Below are 21,641 nucleotides of genomic sequence, written 5' to 3' on the forward strand. Positions count from 1 at the left end.
TAAGTCAATTATACATCAGTGTAAACTTTCACGCTCAGATTCTAGGAAAGTCTCATATCGCAGCACTTTTGGTAGACAAAGCAGAAAACAAACGCGTGACACAAGCAAACCCGTTTGGAAGAAGCGCACAATGTTTACGAGTGATGCCATATGCGATCACGCGCACACACAAACACTCTCTGATTAATAAGTGAGAGATTAGGAAATGACCTGTGTCATATTACAAACACCCGATCGCCAAATATTGATTACTCTCTGAGTAAACAGCACTGGATAAAAACAGCAAGTGGCAGATGGAGAGGAAAAACAATGAAGTGCAGAGTAGATGTAGCATATTGAAAACAACATTTCAGCAAACAGTAACGCCATATTTGAGGTTAATAGAGACTTATTTGAATGTTTTTATTAGTCAAACGTAAATATCTGTGTTGTGCTTTTAACCACATTTCTAGCTGCTTTAACATTGAAATGTTAGATTACACGTCTTTGAAGGTGTCCTTATTTTAGTGTCACTTTTTTGAATAATTACTGAGTAATATCAATTAACTACCATATGGTTAGGCTTAGAATGCAGGTTAGGTTAGTGATATTTACAAGTAATTATGCATAATTAATTGTATGTACAATAATCATGTAACAAGGACACCTTAAAGTAAAATGTTACCAAATTTTGGCATCAAAGCCGTTTTGTGCATACAATAATAAAAAAATGCTATCTTTTAGAAATGTTTGTATCCATTTTCAAACACCAAAATCACAGCGTTTTAATCTCATAAGAGTTAGGAAATCATTTGGTGATGTTAAATCCCCCAAAAATATATGTTTTTCTGACCAATTTCATATATATATATATATATATATATATATATATATATATATATATATATATATATATATATATATATATATATATATATATATATATATATATGTGCTTATCTCCTTTTTACATTGAGCTAAGGGTAAAAACATATTTCCTTTCATTAAAAAATCAAAGCATCGTTTTCCACGTGGATGTTTCAAATTGTTATTACTGGGTGGAAGCAGTGGGCAGATCTGTCTCTGAAGGAGAAATAAAAACATACGACCCCACTGAGAACGTCACATCATGGATCAGCAAACAGCTGGTAAATAGTTTCAAACAAAGATTGCATAAAGTGTCTTAACTCATCTTACATCATCAAGGACAGATGTTATCTGGGACAGGAAACAGTGTTTACCAAAACATTATAAAACTGTGTTTTTCTCCATGAAGAACAACCACAGCAGAATTTACTCTTAATTTATTTTTAAGAAGCAAGGCAACATTTGCATGTAATCATATGGTGAAAAACATAATAACACATTTATTTTTATGTAGTGCCACATCAAATAAAACTGGATAAACATTAGAAAGCATTTGTTTGAATTTAGAACTGGCTCATTTTTTGGTAAATAATTGACGTTTGTGGTATTTGGTTATTTAACATCTCTTATTACATTGTTTATTCTGGTTGCACACAACTGGCATACAGCATGACCAGTGTAGTCCAGCTCACAAACAAATGAATCATATTTGTTTTGTGTGTGTGACTGTATGTTTGTTTGAGACTTAAATCAGTTTAATCAGTTCATATCTGCTGCTCATATGACAACTTGTTAAATAGTTGATCTAAGTTAAAAACACACACAAATACAAATAAAAAAAAATATATATATATATCTCAAATACACTTAAGGTGAATTATGCAGAGTTTAAAATTTTATATCTATAAGCATGTGTTTCCTTATGTATTATGAGTATATGTTTATACAAGCTTTATAAAATAAATGAATATATAAACTAAACATATACGCTGTGAATATATTAAATATATCATAATAAAAGTATTAATCTATTCAAATATAAAACATATTGATTAAATTATTTATTTATAAAGTTGTAATATTAGGTCAAAAGGGTTCTGCTTAATTCTGTCTTATAAAACAGTTTTTTTGTGTCTATGTACAGTACATAAATATATACAGTATTTTTATATATATTGTTATTTTTAAAATATATTTTATATATAACTTAATAAGAAAATTTAATAATATAAAAAATTAACTATTATTTTAAACCATATATGGAATACTTGTTCTGAAAAGTTCTGCTTGTTTTTAATATTAAACAAATGCACACACAATATTAGCAATAAAAAAATAAATAAAATGTTAATGTAGTTATAAATATTGTAGCGAGCAATTATATGCCACGTCGCCCTGGTCGCTAATTTCACCCAGCTGGACCTTCATCAAGCCAGGATCGCACACAGCTGGAGGACATCAAGCGGAGAGACATATAAGCCCAACCTACACCAGGAGAAGATGAGCTTCATTCATTCTATGACTCCCTGTGCTAATGCTTGTCTCTCTGTCTCTCCTTAGCGGACTCCAGCTCGTGACGATCCTTCACCCGACTACTCACTGTCCTTCACCTACTTCCCGGAGCACCAGAGCACCTCACCCTAAAGAAGAGCACCTTTTACAACACCTTCACTTTGTAAATAAAGCACCCTCCGGGGACTTGTCTGTAAACTCATCCTGTTGTGCCGCTGTTTTCCCTCTGCCTCGCTACAATATTTAATATTTATTATAAAAATGTCATTATTAATAACAATAACTATTTAAGAAACAATTGAAAAATTTTACTTTTTTAATTCATGAATTTATTTTTTTTCAACTGATTTACATTTTGTTTAAAATTTAGGTTGGAATAAATACACTACACCTATATATGATGTTTACAGGGACCCTTCCTGCCATTATTCACATCTGTGTCCTCATAAATCATATTGAAGAGAAATTACGCTCGGGTTTAACATTTCTTAATAATAAAATGGTAATAAAATGACAATATTTTGGAAGCCTATTTGAAAAAGCCTTTATTATAATTTAAATAAAAAAAACATGTGCATTAAGCACTATAACATGATCAATTTCATATGCACTCAAATATTAAAGTCTTCCTTAATGTTATATGATATGTTTTTAACAGTGGTATTGTGTAGTTGAAAACATGCCTCATGGTGTCACTTAAACACCTGTTGGAGCACAGATGGCGGGACATCTGCAGCCTGCAGGCTCTGGATCAGCCGCTGCACCGTGGCCCCTCTTCCGTTCCTCTGCGTCCACATCACCAGCCCAGCGAGCACCTGACTCTGAACAGCAAGCGGGTGGTCAGAGCAGCACCGGTACAGATCCGCACAGGACAGGCCCAGATCCAGCAGCACAGACTTCCACTCTGAGCCCAGACGGGATGCCAGCTGATTCAGATGCAGGGTGGTTGGTACGGTCAGAAGGATGTGGTCAGGAACACCACACTGAACTGAAAACAAGGACACAACGTGTAATTTTAAAAATACGGTAAGTCAGATTGTGTTGTAAGCTGTGAAGCACAGCTACAACAAAACGCCAAATACTGTAATGATTTAACTGCAAGTAGGCGCATCCCAATTTGTGAACCATTGTATGCTATTTTTAGTTTACTAGTGCAAGTATGATGCACTTATTTAATAATAATAATTCATTTTTTCATCAGCTTAGTCTCTTTATTCATCAGGGTTTGCAACAACAGAATGAACCGCCAACATATCCAGCATATGTTTCACAGAGCGGATGCCCTTACAGCTGCAACCTAGTACTGGGAAACATCCATACACTCTCATTCACACTCATACAATACAGCCAATTTAGTTTATTTAGTTCACCTACATAGCACATGTCTTTGGACTGTGCTGAAAACCGGAGCACCAAGAGGACCCACGCGAACAAGGGGAGAATAGGCAAACTCCATACACAGTAATGTCAACTGACCCAGCCGGGACTTGAATCAGTAACCTTCTTGCTCTGAGGTGACAGTGCTATCCACTGAGCCACTGTGTCGCCAATAATAACAATAATTACTAATAAAGTCTGAACACTTCATTATCTCAGCTTTGAAGAAATATTTTCTCACAAAAATTACAATTTAGTAATCTTTCATACTGAGTTAATACCAATTGTGAAGCACTGCATCACTTGCTCTAGTTTACTCACAGGATGTTTTTTAACTTAAGCATATTTTCCACTTGAGCAGAATTATTTAAGCTTTCGCAGAAGACACAACTGAGGCGAAACCATGCATTTGCAGTAAACACATCATGCATTTCACACCATCAATGCACTAGTTTGCATTGACATTCATTCATTCATTCATTCATTTTCAGCTTAGTCCCTTTATTAATTCAAGGTCGCCACAGCAGAGTGAACTGCCACCCTATCCAATAAGTTTTTACGCAGCGGATGCCCTTCCAGCTGCAACCCATCTCTGGAAAAGTTTGCATTGACATTAAAAGTAATTATTTGCCTGAATACTTGATTTAGGCTTAATTTTAATTTTGAAAATTTATTTTGGTGTGAACCAAGCATAATTCCCCATTTGCACTATATACTGTTTGCACTATAGACCATTTTGAGGAATGTAAACAATAACAATGGTTCTGACGTTTTTCCTGTTTTACATTGTAAATATCCATAGCTTCTGAGGGTCCAAAAAGTTCTACATATTGATAAATAATGTCACGATAACTGTTATAACATCTAACTCTGATTAAATCGCCTCTTGTTACAGATGTGAAATAGTTTGACAACCGAAATGACAATGACATCATCACATTGAAATGGTCTATATACTGTTCTACATTATACTGTATTTTTTGCACTATACTGTTTTACATCTGCACAACTCCTTGCCATATGCCCTTAAGTATAATTGTATTGTTTACAATTTTTTTTTACTTATATTTTTACATTAAATTATATGTATATTTGTAATTATTTGAATTTCTTTTTAAAATTCTACTTTTTGTAATACTATTATATGTTAGGCACCTAGGGTCTGAGAGTAACACAATTTCGATTCTCTGTATGTCCTGTACATGTGGTTGAATAGACAATAAAACTGATTTTGACTTGATTGTTTCATCTCAAAGTTTCTTTCTTCAGCAGAACACTATAGCAGATTTGCTTTCACAATGCTAAAAACCAATAGCTATTGGCTCCGTTCTTTATTATTCTATAAAACATCTTTTTTTACGATCAACAGAAAACCCACAAAGAATTGAAACCATTCCAGGGTAAGTTCTTTTAAATTTTTTGGGCTGAACTAATAATCTAACATAATTTACATGATCTATCCCCAATTACGTACTGAAGTGTGCGGCTTTCAGACTCTAGTGTTGAATGACAAAATAACTGCATAAGGTACAAGACGCTTCATGTTGTGGTGAGATTACCACCTCAGGTGTGCATTCATTTGTAATAACTCAATGGCTTGACGCCAATGATTCTGCTTATACAGTTGCCACACCTAAAACTCAGTTCAGATGTTGTATTTAAGACATCTGTCAGGTTTTTGTCTTAAGTGTAGTACTAGAACTGTATCTTATATCTTTTATCCCAAGCCTTGTGTAATCTTTGATTTGATTTTTGACGTGTATGCTGTAAAATAAATAAAATCCTTCAGCATAGTGATATAGAACTGTAATGCTGCATGGAATTACTTTATCTGTGTGCTTATCTGAAAATAACTGCAGACTTTAGGGTCAATTTACACAGAATGCATTTTTCCATAATTTACTTTTCCATTGTTTTGTTTTTTTAAATGTGCTTGACAGTCTTTTGCATTGCTACTACTACAATTACAAAACTACAAAATGACTCTTACACAACAACTACATTATTTTGCTTGGTACTTACATATTTTGTCAGCATCATTTAAAAAAACTTTATTAAAACTTTGATTTGAAAAAGTAACTTTACAAAAAATTTGACATAACCAGTTTGACATGCACTGATGTCAATCCTATTTATAGACATGGTGGTATTTTATGCATAATGTAGATCCACTACATTAAGTTTTGGACCATATTTGTTTATATTCCTTACACTTCCATAAAAACAAGCAATAAGCACTGAAAGCAAAAGAATGTAAGAAAGTGAAGTATGTTTTATTCATGCATGCTTCCATGTGTTAATGCACTCAGCTTGAGGTGACAAGCCATGCATGCGTAATGGTGACCTCAGTAACATGAGGTTGAGGGGTGAAGGGACAGAAAAACAACATTTCTTATACAATATGAGCTTATTTATTCCTATAACTCCCCATGACCCTCAGAGGAGCAACTCAACTTGCTGAATAAAACATGATATTGACAATAATCCAGCGGCAATACATCTGTCCATCTATAAGAAGCATCAGTAAGCCAAAACCATTTACTGCACTGACTGTGTTTCATAGAAGCATACACGCAGAAGTCTGCTAAATAATACTGGAGATGTTTAACCCATCAAAAGATGGCAATATTTACATTCAGTTTTTTGTATTTTGACCCTACGCAATAAAGACACGTCATTGTTTTTGCGGGATGAGAATAGAGATGTGTTTTATTTGAGCAGCGGGGATGAATGGAGCAAAGGTCGCTTTGAGAGTTTGTTTTTGAGTGTTCCCGAATTCTTCACAAAATCAAGGACATCCATTGATTTCTGTCGTCAAGAGGCAATAGTAGCCACACCAGGCCAGGGGAATAACAACCCTCCCTATCTCTATGGCAGGACATCCACATTTTTAGTATCTTCTGAGTGAAATTTAACACTCATCTGATCAAATTTTCAAGATTTTTTCTAGAATTTGTTTTGTTTGTTTCTCAGAGACTATGCTATGCTGTTAGTGTTTGAGACTTACAATTGAATTGGCTTGAAATGAGGACTTGACAATTTAAATGTCGTGTATGATAAAGACTTGAATGAATACTGTTTGTATGAATGTGCAACAAGTCAAGTGGATATACAGTGCACTTTTTCAGCAGTACCAGTTTCCACATTTATATTTTAGGATTTTTAAAGACGTGTAAAATACGGAGGATGATTAGGGCCTTAAAGCAATAAGAATAATACTAAAACATCTCCATATGAAAGTCATAATAGTCCAAGAACAAAAAGGCTCTATCATACACCCAGCGCAATAAGGAGCAAGATGTGTTTGCCCCGATATGTTGCTATTTTCAGACCAGTGCATCTAATTTTCCCGTTTTCTGCCACATCGTTTAAATAGCAAATCCATTTGCGCCACTTTGTGGACCCACAGGGGTTTCGGTCTATAAAAGAGATGTGTTAAGGCGCATTGTTTGTGCGTTGCTATTTTTAGGAACTTCCTTACTTTCTTTATCGCTGGGAGGCTTTTTTCAGTTTATTAATGACAATTTGTTTTTGAATAATGTTATTATTATCAGCAGTGTAATTTATTAGAGGTTCTGGAACATATGGAGAATAAGACGTGTGTTTGGATAATTTTTTGAGCACATTTCGTTATTATTGTTCATTTATTTGTAAACTGGAAATTAGAATTGAATTCAGAAATAGTTTTGAAACAAATCTTGTGCTTAACAAACAAAATGAATTATGTAGACTAATGGGAGTGTACAACACCATTTCCTTATCGATGAAAGAGAGAAAAAGAAAGTAAAGAGAGCCCTCTGGGGAGGCTCATTCTTTATCCCCACGCTACAGATGGATAAACTCATTAAATTTCAATAATAAATTCAATGTATTTTTTTAAACAAGAGTTTGACAAGTTAATTCTCAACATTTTATGGGTTTTTTTCTCGAATCACAATGGCTTTATTTTCAAAATTGAATGAGTTTATTCTCAACATTTCAATTCAGGCTTTTTTCAATTCAAGCTCTTGAAACAAGAAACTCATTCTCAACAATTGATTGAATATTTTTTCTTGAAATGTAAAAACTTTAATCTCACAATAATGACTTTAATAACAAGATATTTTTTTCATAATTGGTCCTAATCATCTTCCTTAATTAAGTATTTAGAGCCAAAGCCAATCAGCTACAAAGCTAAATCACAGAATTACAAAATTTGATTGTTGAATGAAAATTTGGTTTGTAGCAGAACTTCACCACACAACTTTGGTTAAACCATTACAAGTCACTTTACAGTTAGGGCTATTATCAGAATACATTTATTGTCCAACAATAAATATTTTATAATGAAATGTATATTTGTACACTTCACTAAGTTCTAAAAGTTTACTGGAAGGCTCATCCACACCTGAAAGCAAATGGTTGTATTTTAACAACTTTCTTATGTCTATAGATTCGGAATAGTCAGTTTAGGCTACCTGTGAAGTTACACGCACTGAGGAAACTTTAAAACTATACGTGTTAGCTACTTACGACTTAAGCTGTACACTTTACAGCATCTCATTCTGTGTCATTTGCTATTGTTCAAATGCACTCACATACACATTTTTGTATATGGCATTGTATATAAACAGCATTTTCTTATCCCATATTGTTTCTAAAAAATATTTCATACAAAATCAATATACCGCGCAGCCCTATTGAAAACACAGCACTCTTCTAACACTATATAACAGGCCATAGTTGTATGTTTCAACTCACAAACCCTGGCTTCACTCGAAAAATGGTTTTAACCACTGAGTGTGTCAAAAACTACTCTGTGTGTCCAAAAAACGGTGTTAAAATGCAGATGGATGCAAACATATACTAGATTGTCGACCATACTTCTGTTCTCTGAATGTGACCTGAATAACATAAGGGTCCAGACTAGAAAACGTGTGAGATAAGTCATTATTTTGCAATAACACTAGCTGGCATTGTTATAAATGGTCAAAGGTCCAAGTGCAGTAATGAATGGATTTAGACACTTTTCAGTAGTTCTTCACAGCTTTAAAAGCTTCCAGACCTCAGAGACAAAGAAGATTAGTGTGTTGAGGTGCCCAAACCACCAGCTATAAACACCACAAAGAGGATTTCACAGCAAATACTATGCTGATTTAGGAAGCGGGGAGGGGGGTGGTTGAGGGGTGAGCTGGTACAGATCCAACAGAGCCATAACATGTCTGGGGCAAGACTTTATCTGATTAATAGGGGTGGAGGTATAGAAACAAAAGGAAAGGAAAAACAAGACAGACAGAGACAACGAGATTAAAGAAGTAAACAGAGAAAAGGGCAGACAAAAGAGAAGCTTGTAACAGTGATTAATATGTTTTAGTGGTTTTATCTCAATATGTTTTGATATTAACAGTGTTTTTTTCTTCAAACTAATATAATAAATATATTAGACAGTAAAGTTATTAGGATAGCCTGCTGCTAGCATGAATTAACATTGTCTAAATGTTTCTGACACTTTTTTTTTTTTTATCTTTTAAAATATAAAATGTCTAATCTGAAGAGGTCAGTCCAGACTTTCTCATTGATCCCCGAGGCTGGTTTTGGAATTCTGAAAATAAAAGCAATAAAACAAAAATTGGCTAAGCTGGTTGAAAGTGTGTTTCTACTGACTTTGCATGAGCTTCTATCTATAAGTACAGTATATCATTGATAACATTTAGGAGGTATCGAATTTAGAAATTCCAGTATCTTGACAACACTACACCTCAGTTAATCACTCTGTCCAAATAAACATGTGTGTAGCTTTGTATCACATTAGATAACAACTTGATCTATAAAATAAATCATATTTTCAGATTTGAAGACATGCAGAAATTATTATTTTCAAAAAACAAACAGAAACTACAAATCAGGAGAGGAGATAGGAGGCTCAAAGGGCATGATATGGCTCATAACAGAATAGTAAATAAGAAGTGGGTAATTTATAATTTTTTTTCCTTTTTGGTGTTACAAGTCACAAAGCTTCACAATTTATTGTTATAGACTGTTAACTCAAAAAGCATTTATTTATCATTAAACCATCTCTAATCCTATTATTAAGATTAGAGTAAATCAACTTATGAAAGTGGGTTATTTTATTTTATTTTTTTTTGAAGGGGGGGGGGGGGGGGGTCTTTGGGGCTAAGCCCCTTATACCTTTCGACCCTAGCAACGCCCCTGGTATATACAAAATATTTAAAAAATTATGGATAAAAATATTAGGTAATATATTACCTTTTTAAGCCTAAGCTAGCAAAAAAAACAAAAAAAAACACCTATTTTCACATTTCTTTACTTAAAAGGTAACACATTTAGCTACTTTTTCTAAGGAACGTTAGATTCATTCATTTATTTTTCTTCAGCTTAGTGCCTTTATTCTTCAGGAGTCAGCACAGCAGAATGAACCGGCAACTTATCCAGCATATTTCCACCTAGGGATACCCATCCCGAGGTCCTCAGACTATGCACTGCCACTGATTTGATCCAAGACCAGTGACGAGATGATCCCAAGGTTTCCATATCCTGGACCAGGCGTACCCTGAGCAGCTACTGTGGTGGTCATGGAGGAGTGGAGAGCATGAGACTAATTCCTGCGACACTCCAGGGACAGACGAGTCTTGGCTGACATCCAGATTCCTGTCTCCGGCGCCTTGACTGCAGCTCTGCACAAGACGTTTGGCCAATGGAGAAATGGTCATGCCCAACTGAGCCTGGTTTCTCTCTAGGTTTTTTAATGGTTCACTTTTGTCATTGAAGTTTTTTCCTCGGCGCTGTCACCACTAGCTTGCATGGTTCGGGATTTGTAGAGCTGCGCTCAATGGATTTCTCTTCAGTGTTTGGACTCTCAGTAGTGATTATTAACCACACTGAACTGAGCTAAACTAAACTGAACTTAAACTATGAAAACTGAACTACACTGTTCAATTTACTATGATCTTTTATGTGAAGCTGCTCTGACACAATCTACATTGTAAAAGCGCTATACAAATAAAGGTGAATTGAATTGAATATGTTTTACACAGCCAATGCCCTTCCAGCTGCAACCCAGTACTGGGAGTCACCCATACACTCTCACATACACACACATACACTACAGTATAGCCAATTTAGTTTATCCAGTTCACCTATATGGCATGTCTTTGGACTGTGGGGGAAACCGGAGCACCCGCAGAAGAACTTGCATGTCTTTGGATTGTGGGGGAAACCCGAGCATCAGCAGAAGAACTTGCAAACTCCACACAGAAATGCCAACTGATCAAGCTGGGACTCGAACCAGCGACCTTCTTGCTGTAAGGTGACAGTGCTACCTACTGAGCCACCATGTCACCTCTGGGCTTTAGATAATGTATTATTTTCCAAACACTGTTCACAACATAGAGTATATTTTTGCTCTTGTTGACTTTATTCTGGACAAAAAATAATATAGAAAAATAACACAAACACAGTATAAATATTTTGTTAGGTTGTTGTTGCATTGTAAAAATAAAATAGTTGAGAATAATTTACATGAAAAATACAAATTCTTTCAACTTGGAACTTCTGTGTAATTATTTAAAAACACAATATCCTATTTTTAAAGGGTCACGAAACACCAAAACACATTTTTTGAGCTGTTGACAGTCGTATATGTGTCCCACACTGCTAAAAACACTATTAGGACACCTATATTTCACTAAAAAGTGTAAATTGGTTGTTTTTGCGTTATTTCAAGGAAATTTGTACTTCCGGTTTGAAACGAATTTTTGAAGCTGCGTCACGGTCATGACATAATAGCGTTGTATTCCAGCGTGCAGACTGGGTGTCTGTGCCAGAGTGTGTCTTATTACGTCTTACAGTGTGATGCATTAATGCATGAGTAAGGCTTGGTTCAAACCAATCAGCGCGCTCTATTGTGCAACATCATTAATATTCATTACTATCACCGTGTTTACACGACAGAGACGCCACGTTGTATTGGCAAAACAAGCGTGAAGTGTTGATTTTATAGTTTGCTGCAGTTAAGTTTCGTTTTCATTTTCTCTCTGTGAGAGCTCATCTGGAGTAACGTGTGGATTAACAGTGTACGCGACGCTCGACAACAATAACTTACGTGTCTAAGGAGGAACATTGTTTACCTGAGAGCTGTTCTCATCTGCAAACGCTGAGATCCGGATTCGCTTGTAGTATTCTCTTCATAAAGATGCGGCTCTAGTAGTTGCTGGTGATTGTCCTGTCTCTAGAGATTGGGTAAGTGAGCGACCAGTGCTCTTTGTTTATTGAGTTTGTTCGTATCTAACAAACTATTGCACCGAGTGTAAACACGTTAGCACCACAACCAAACTTTAACCTCGTGTAGGGTTTTTACCGCATTTAGTGACCGGAATAACACACGCGGCTTTCTGATGCTACCTGCCGTGTGCATCTAACTTTCTGGGAAATGCTGAGTTTTTTTTTCTCTCATTCGCCGTGCGGTATCAAACATTGCATGAAAAATACACGCTTAGAGCAGATCCTCGAATCAAATATCTCGTTTGTTGCGAGGGGCATGAATGAATTCCCTGAATGAAAGAGCCAAACTGCAGTTAAAGTCCACCATTTAATCATTTGGCAAATAATTCGACTACAGATGTCCATGTAGGTTAAACACCATCACTTTCTACTGTGTGTGTGAATTTTGACTCTGAAAACACCCTGCTGAAACGAGGGGGTTTCATGGCCCTTTACAGTAAAATATAAAGCCTGTGAAAAGGAATGTAGAAAAATATATTTTGGACAACTTTATTTTGATTATTAGTCTCTGTTCCACACACCAAACATTATTTAAAAAGTAAAAAACACAATTTAACAGATTAACAAACAAAAGTACAAAATTATTAAGCCACTCATGCCAAAAAGCTAATGAAAAGAGAAAAAGTAAATGCAAACAAAAGGCAAAAAAGCCTCAACAGTAAACTAAATTAAAAAGAAAATACTTTTTAATATGTGCTATAAACCCAAAATTAAAAATATATATGAACAAAAATGCAATCATTATTTTAGAAAGAAAGAACACAGGAAAAAAACAGGGACAAAAAGGCTGCTCTGCAAAAAACATTGCCTGGATTTCTGCGAAATGCTTAAGTTTTCTCAGAATTGTTTCTCTTTTATAGGATAAGGCATTCCAGCTTCAATTTCCATGCGCGCATGTAGACACTCCAGACTGCTGGAGGGAACAGATCGTACACTTGAAGAATGATTGAAAAGCCCTGATCCGAGAAGACGTTACAGTACATTAGTCTGAAAAACATGTGTAGCTCTGATGTACACATATAACCTGCCTATCAAGCTTTCGTTTTACAAAGTGTCTGTGAGTGCATGCTTAACAACTGCAAGTGCTTACAAAATGAATTAAACATCCTTGTGAGAGCATTCTTTACATTTGAAGGATCAGGAATATGTTGTTTTTTCACAAGTATAGAAATTTGTGGTTCTATGGATTTACAAGATTTATGAGATTTGAGATATGTATTTGTATTTTATTTCATAAATATCTGATAAATAATTTCTAAATAAAGATATTGTCATTTAGATGTTGTTGTTGTTGTTTTCTTTTGCACCATATAAACATTGGTACTGCGTTGTCTAAAATTAAATATAAATGTCAGCAAACACCACAAATTAACTATTTTATTAATTATATTTCTGTTTATTTTATCTTAAGGAATCAATCTTTGGTGGAATAACCCATATTTTAAATCACTTTTACTTAAAGTCTTCAATAATTAATCCAGTAAATTCAGACCATTGACAAGTAGTCGCATTTGTGTCTATATAGTTTCTATGGAATAACAGGATTTATGAGATTTAAGATATGTATTTATATAATATTCTATATGTGATAAATAAATCAATTCTAAATAAATATAATGTGGCGACGCAGTGGTGGTAGTGCTGTTGATATACGCTACCATCGCCATGATGTTCTTCCTAACCAGCACGTGTTGCCCCTCCAGCACCGGTGAAAAGCGGCGCAGAGCGAGAAACACTGCTAACAGCTCCAGGCAATTGATATGCCAATGCACTATTTTCTTGTCGAACTCTCTCAGACAGCTCAGCATCAGCTAGGCGTGCTCTCTGGAGAGGCGCGCTGTCATGGCGACTGAGTCCAGCTCCAACCCGAGAAAAGAGATGCTCTGGAAGGAGTTGAGCTTGCTCTTCTCTCGGTTGACTTGAAGCCACAACAGGTTGAGATGCCGAAGCACCCTGTCTCTTTGCGGTTTCTGGGCTAAAATCAGCCAGTCGTTGAGATAACTGAATCTGTGGAGCCGAAGGGGCGCTAGGGCACCCTCCGCGAGCTTGGTGGAAACCCGCGGAGACAGAGAGAGCCCAAAGGGGAGGACTTTGTACTGCCTGGCTCGTTCTTCGAATGCAAACCGCAAAAAATTACGGGTGGGGGTGGAAGTATGGAGATGTGAAAGTACGCGTCATTCAGGTCTATTGCTACAAACCAAGCCCGAGGAAGAATGCATCAGATGATGCGCTTCTGTTTAAGCATTCTGAACGGCAGCCTGTGAAGGTGGCGGTTAAAAACTCACAGATCTAGAATTGGCCGTAGCCCACTGCTTTTTTTGGGTACGATGAAGTACAGGCTGTAAAACCCGCTCCTGATCTCGGCTGGAGGGACCAGCTCAATTGCATCCTTTGCCAGGAGGACAGCAATCTCCTCTCGCAAGACAGGGGCGGACAAAGGTCTGTCCTTGGTGAAATACACACCTGTGAACTTGAGAGGCCGTTTCATGAATTGAATCACACAGCCGAGTCTGATCGTGCGAATGAGCCATTGCGATGGGCAAGCCCGCATTAACCAGGCAGGCAGAGCCCTTGCAAGTGGCTTCATTTGCACGATTGTTGATGTAGCAGCGGTGGGGCAGAGCAGAGAGGGTGGGCTCAACAGGGGACCGCTGCGGTCCCACAGGAGAGCAGTAGGCGAGAGATTCACTCTTGTCTTGCACCAAGTCTCCAAAGAGCAAAAAGCTCTTTCTCACACTGACGGCATGCACCGCCCGCTAGCACCGCATTAACATGCTGGACCCCCAGACATGGAACTCAGTGCTCGTACCCATCATCCGGGGACAGGGAACCACCACATCCAGAAATGCACAGTCGGAACGACATCTTGAAAAAGACACACCGCACGAATGTGTTGCTCTTTTAGGAAACTGGCTAAATACACATTTCTCTGGAGGACCAAACCCAAAGAACACCAGACAAGGGAGAAAACCTAGCTCGACCATCTGCCACTGCATGTCACACACTCTGGACCGGGAGAAGCCAGCTGCTTCCTCGTTCTTTCTCTCTCTCTCTCTGTCGATCACAGTTGGAAAAACCCTCATAAGACTCTTTCAGAAGCTTCGTGAAAGGCCCTGAAAGTGAAAAGAATGCCTCGGCTTGGCACAAGCGGTGGTTTTATACAAGATTAATTGTAATTGATGCCAGTTGTGCACACTAACGCCGCCAACTTACTGGCATTTCATTGCCCCATTTTTATACTCTTTCAGATGATTGGATTCTGACAAAATCCCCATAGTGGAAGTTTCTTCATAGCATTGAAGTTCCTCTTCCAAAAAGGAACCCAGATTTTTAATCACTTTTACTCGACTACTTACATAATTAATTTTATAGTAAGTAAATTCAGAGAATTGTCAAGTAGTCGGATTTGATTCCATTTGTTTTATTTATTTATTTATTTATTTATTTATTTATTGTTTTTGGAATAACAGAATTCGTGAGATGAAAAATTTATTTTTATTTTGCTCTATAAAATGTCTGATATCATCTCTTCAAAATTCTGAATGAAAACTAACATTTCACTCAAAGCCATCTATAATAAATCCAGTAAATCCAGAGCATTTTCAAGTAGTCGTATTTATCTCATAGCCATATGTATGTAAATGTGTGTTCAGTTAAAGTATTCTCATCCTCAATGAGTTGCAAAAAAGATATTTTGAGGAATGCTTAAAGCCAGCAACCACTGACTGCCATAGTAGAAAAACCAAATACAACGGAAATTCATAGTTACAGGTTTCCACAGCTTTCTTCAAAATATCTTCTTTTGTGGAGCAAAATAGGAAGAGTAAATGATGACAATAATGAGAGTAAAAAAATGTAAATGATGAGAATAAAAATATTCTTTCTCTCCAGGAAAAGCATATTGGTTAATTTTGGGCAGGGTGATTGTGAATCACCCACATACAGCCTCTAGAGAACAGTAAGCTGTGCTGTATCTCTGGAAAATTCCACGAAATCTCACTATAAACCCTGCTTTTCAACAAGCGCGACGTCAGAGGAAAAGCTTATAAATCAGAAAAATATACGGCATAAACCACAGAACTTAACAAAAACCTGCAGGATACAACCAAAATGTGACCTGTTTCCTATTAAAGAAATTCAGCGCGAGGTACACTAAGGACATTCAGGTGCTACATCTTTTAACCGAATAATTTTACTCACTATAATAAGCATAGTGTAGGCTAAATGTTGGCTGATTTTGAAATGAAAACAACCTAACTTTGGTCGTTTGCAAATTGGCTCCTTCTATACATTCGCATTTGACTTCAGAGCATTCCAGCTTTTATCAGGCTTCAAATGTCCTCATTCCTGCACTTATGATCACAGTTTTGCTGCCCAAAATGGAATTCCACTTGGATAATGTGTCTAAAGTGAAAACTTAGTTCAGACCCAAAGATAAGATTACACCTCTTTCCAAAGGAAATTTCCGGTCAGAAATATGCGGTTTATGTGTGTACTCAACCGAAAAGAATGTAATAAAAGAGTCACTTAAAAATGGCAAACATATTATGCTTGCACAAGAAAATGTGTGTTTTTCAGAATGAATACGTAAAAACAAGATTAATTATCAGCTGTTTAAATATAAAAATATCAATTATGTATTTATTGAGAAGTGTTCAATATAAATATATCTTTAAGATTATTGGATTTTTTTTATTAAAACACAATTTTACAAAACAAATTGCAGATAGAAACATGTATTATTTATTTAATTATTTATTTTAATTTAAATTCAAAATAATACTATTTTAATACTATAATACTAATATTTTAATACTAGTATTTATTGTGTTGTTGTTTAAATATTGTAATTATATATGCAATAATAAAACAATATTTATTTTATTATTTACATAACATAATCATGACAATATAGGATATTGTGAAAAAAATATATAATACAATAATATTATTACAATATAATACATTTATTAATGTTATATAATAATACATTTATATTTTAGTAAGCTTGTGTTAGTTTACAGTATATTTTTCACAAAGACGACTGATTTTTCTGAGTAACTGTATATAATTGTATACAGTTGAAGTCAGAATTATTAGCTCCACTATTTATTTTTTCCCTCAATTTCTGTTTAACGGAGAGAAGATTTAAAAACAACAGTTTTATTAACTCATTTCTAATAACTGATTTATTTTACCTTTGCCATGATGACAGTAAATCCTATTTTATTAGTTATTTTTAGACACTTCTATACAGCTTAAAGTGACATTTAAGGCTTAACTAGGTTAATAAGGTTAACAGGTTAGGGTAATTTGGCAAGTTTTTGTATAACAATAGTTTGTTCTGTAAACTAGAAATATATATATATATATATATATAGATTAAAGAGGCTAATAATTTTGACCATAATTTTTTTTTATCAAAAATGCTTTTATTGTGGACGAAATAAAACAAATAAGACTTTCTCTAGAAGAAAAAAATATTATCAGACATACTGTGAAAATTTCCTTATTTAAAAAAGGAAATATTTAAAAAAGGAAAAAAATCCAAGGTGGGTTAATAACTCTGACTTCAACTTTATATATAGGTAGATATATATGGATATCACATTTTGTGGTTCGGTCAGAGCAAATATACGCAGTGAAAGTACAAATCTGGACTGACGCAGCCAGTAAGAAGCACTTGTGGTTTATTATTCTTCATATGACTGGCACAATAAATCTTAAGAACCACTAATTGTACTTAACGGACCCCATCTGTAAGCCTTGGCTTTGGGGCACAGGAACAGTCAGATAAAGCGCTCTTGTTTGGCTAAATTTTTTTATGCTATAAATCTGATCTGGAAAAACCTCCCAATCATTTGATTAAGACAACAAACTCATTGAATTTCATATATTATAATATATATATAAATTTAAACATATTAAAATTACTAACTTTTTTTCATCCTTTCCTTTAGTCAACAAGGTTACACTATAAATAATCCATAATGACAACTGAAGGGTTGGTACATTTACTTGGTGATTTATTCAGTTCTGTCATAAAAATAACATCACACTTAGTATTTTAACATGAAATTAATATCTGTAGAATGTTTTTCTTTGTAGTAATAAATAAAATTCTTTCTTAGTAATATCGCTGTGGAAAATATTTTAAAGTATTTGGGGTTTTATACTGTATGTCATGCTAAAAGTAATTTGTTAATTCTAAAAAAAAAAGGTCTTTTAGCTTTGGATCTGTTTCGGATCACATCATTAATTTTTTTAAGTCATTCACAATAATTATAAAGAGAACCAAGAAGAAAACAAATTCTAAAAATCTTTATGAATGTAAAGCAATGTAAAGTTGTAGAGAAACAATCAAGTTTGGATCACTTATAGAACAATTTTTGTGAGTTAATAACAGTGAATAAAACACTGACAGCCAGCCAGAATCCATTGAAGTATAAAGGGCGTGTGCTATTTAAAGCAACAGAAGATGTTGTGGAAAAGCATTGATGTTAAGAAATTCTTCTTGAGATAATCTTTAGAGATTATAGATGATTACTCTCTAGAAATAAATTATACCATGGGAGAGATTCAATAATATACACAGAAGTTATGAAAGCCAAAACTAAAAGTACCTCAGGTACCCAGTGCTAGTTTTAGCGTCTTTCTGTTGCCTCATATGATGTGGAAAATAATTTGTGTAACTTTTATTCCTCTACGCTGATTATGGTCACTAAATTTGTTTAAATAGATATTCATTTATTCATTTTCTTTTCAGCATAGTCCCTATATTAATCATGGGTCACTACAGCGGAATGAACCGCCAACTTATCCAGCAAATGTTTCTTCCAGCTGCAACCCATCACTGGGAAACACTTATACACTTCCATTCACACTCATACACTATGGATAATTTAGCTTACCCAATTCACCTATACAGCAGTGCACTTCTTTAAAACCGGAGCACCTGGAGGAAACCCATGCCAATACGGGGACAGCATGCAAACTCCACACAGAAATGCCAACTGACCCAGCCGAGGCTCGAACCATCGACCGATTGCACCACCGTGCTGCCTCCTAATTAGATTAATATATTATATTTTAAATAAAAATTACACAAGCTGGATTCACTGGTAGATTCGCTAGTAATGCAGAATCAAAACCATAGACTAAAAATAAACAGACCTTTTACAGTTTGTCAGCATGGACGCAAAGATATTTATCATTATGTTTATATTTATAGTTGTTGTGCTTGGTGTGAAAGGGCCTTTACTCCCCTTCATGCAAAACTCCATATAGAATAATGGTGAATATGTTGGAGTTCACATATACGCTATAATGCATAAGAATCTGTTCCTTATGTAAGAATCGTTCAGTAACGTTTATTTTCTGTATTTGTAACAACATTTTTTTTAAAGAAAAAAGCCCAAATGCCCAATCATATCCCACCTGCACCAATAAAAAACATTCCTAAAAGAGGCAGCGCATCCAGGATCTGAGTCCAGCTGGAACGGACTTTACGCTTCCACATTATGACAGGAAGACTCTCCTCAAGCCAATATTCCTGGAAATCAGACTGTACTAGAGAAGGGTGGAGGGAATGGAGGAGGAGAGTCAGTGTGACGCTCCAACAAAAACAAGCAAGCAGCACTGCGCTGGCTCTGTTCAAAAGCAAATTAATGCAAGTGCCTTCCTCAGGCTTAGCGGACAGTAATGTGATTGTTACCAGGAATGCAAATGAGCTGTACTGCATGCTATTGTTAATTAACTTATTAAAGGACATCTCAAGCCTTCAGTTAAGCATGTCTTCCTGAAATTATGACCTGGTCATAAAGTCTTTGTTGGACTATGGTGACCGTATCAATTCAGCATGCTCACTCTAATTATATTACAGGAAAAAATTAACATCCAAGAAAAATCTTACACGTGGTGTTTTCAGTTTCACTGCTACATTTCAATAGATACGATGATTTGAAACTTGTGTATATAAATAAATAACTAAACTTAAAAAGATAGAATGTCCCCTGCAAAAATATTCAGGCACCCTTCATATTTTTTACATTTTATTATGCTGTAAATTACTTTAAAGCACTGTAACAACCAATCCTAAACCTCTTTACAGTTATCAATGAGTCCATGAAGAATGTTTAACCTCAGTGGGTTGTTATTATTATTCCATAAAAGTTGGAAGCAATAGTGGAAAAAGATTTATTCAATTATGAAATTGTTCTTCACACTATGAAAAAAAATCTTCTTCCTGTTACCTTTATTAGATTGTATTAAACTAGATTGTCTAATAATCTGATTAACTTCAAATCTAAGTATAATGTCTAGAAGAAACCATGAAGCACTCATCACCTGCACAATATCAGCAAAATTATCAGTAGCTGTGCTTCCATAAAAAGATGTACATTTATACTGGGAGTTTCCTAGAGTCTAGACAAGTTAATAGTATATATATTTTAGTAATAACAATGTTAGGTGCGTTGAAGTCATGTTCATCAGTTTAAGACTGTATTGTCCCTATTTTTGATGAATTAAAAAAATACAGAAGATACAGTTACTGACAACCCACAACAATTGACTTTGAATTCATGAATTCTGCTTGCTGATCTTTTTATAATAGGATATAATGGTACAGTATATAACTCTTTATTATAGACTAGTGAGTCTGATATGTTTCCCATTCATAATAACAACCTTTCTATGGCATTCATGTGTTCACCAACTCTTAAGTACGATTTATCTAACTTAAATGACTATTTCGTAACTTGTTTCCATCATAGTTTATGTGCATTTTTTCTTTTCTGGAAAAGATTTATCCTACCCAGATGTGCGCAATATGTTTTTTATGAACAATTTCTAAATGTCTGTGCAAGTTTTTTTATGTAATCTTTTAAAATGCACCTAAAAAATATAAGTGGATGGAAAGTTATCAGAGCTTAGTCTAGGACCAAAACAAACAACAGTGGAAAAAATGAGAAAATTTTCCTGAGGTAAAAAAAAAGTCTTGTGAAGTGGATTGATGTGTTTTGTTGCAAAAGTATTGAAAAACTATAAAGACCAATCACTGACCTCTGGGCAACGGTCGAATGCTTACCTTATTCACAACTGATGTATGTGACATACTGTATGATGCATTATGTAAGAAACATGAGTTAACTGTAAAAAATTAATGACAAATCCTCAAGGCAACAAATTTTTATGTTGCTTTAACTTAATCAGTTTTCAAGTTTAACATAATATTTTTATTCAGTTTGATTAATGCAAGTTGAGATGACTAGAAAAGTTCAATTGATGGATCTAAAAATATTTAAGGCATCAATAATTTTTTTTTACATTGTAGTGAAAGCTCTGGGAATAAATGCATCTCACGGAAATCAGAAGATAACCATGAACAAGAAAACTTGTTGGCTTGGTGTTACATTATTATCCAGCATGGAAAAGCCAGGATAAAATGTAGAACTCTATTTTAACGATCTAGGTGCAAAGTCTAAAGCGCATTGCGCAAAAGCATTAAGGGCGTGTCCGAATACACTTTTGCTATTTTAAGGATGGAAAAATATGCTCTGCGCCAAAGCGCATGGTCTAACAGGGTTGTGCTTAGTCTCTTAATGAGTTCAGGGTGTGTTTTGAGC

General features: G+C 35.0%; 1 protein-coding gene across 17 annotated transcripts in view; it reads right to left on the reverse strand.

Annotated features, from left to right (window-relative positions):
* Nucleotides 1-21,641, reverse strand: part of cradd (CARD and death domain containing adaptor protein) — a 93,066-nt gene that overhangs the window by 56,506 nt on the left and 14,919 nt on the right. For 11 of the 17 annotated variants that reach the window (XR_015481953.1, XR_015481952.1, XR_015481950.1 and 8 more), the window contains exon 2: nucleotides 3,042-3,346. Coding sequence is in view for 2 of the 17 variants with exons in the window: in XM_087246578.1 (XP_087102704.1) it covers nucleotides 3,051-3,346 (296 nt within the window). In the remaining 15 variants the exon portion in view is untranslated. 17 annotated transcript variants of the gene reach the window in all.

The sequence above is a fragment of the Danio rerio genome, chromosome 4 (assembly GCF_052040795.2).
Source record: "Danio rerio strain M-AB ecotype USA chromosome 4, GRCz13ab, whole genome shotgun sequence".
Taxonomy (NCBI): domain Eukaryota; kingdom Metazoa; phylum Chordata; class Actinopteri; order Cypriniformes; family Danionidae; genus Danio; species Danio rerio.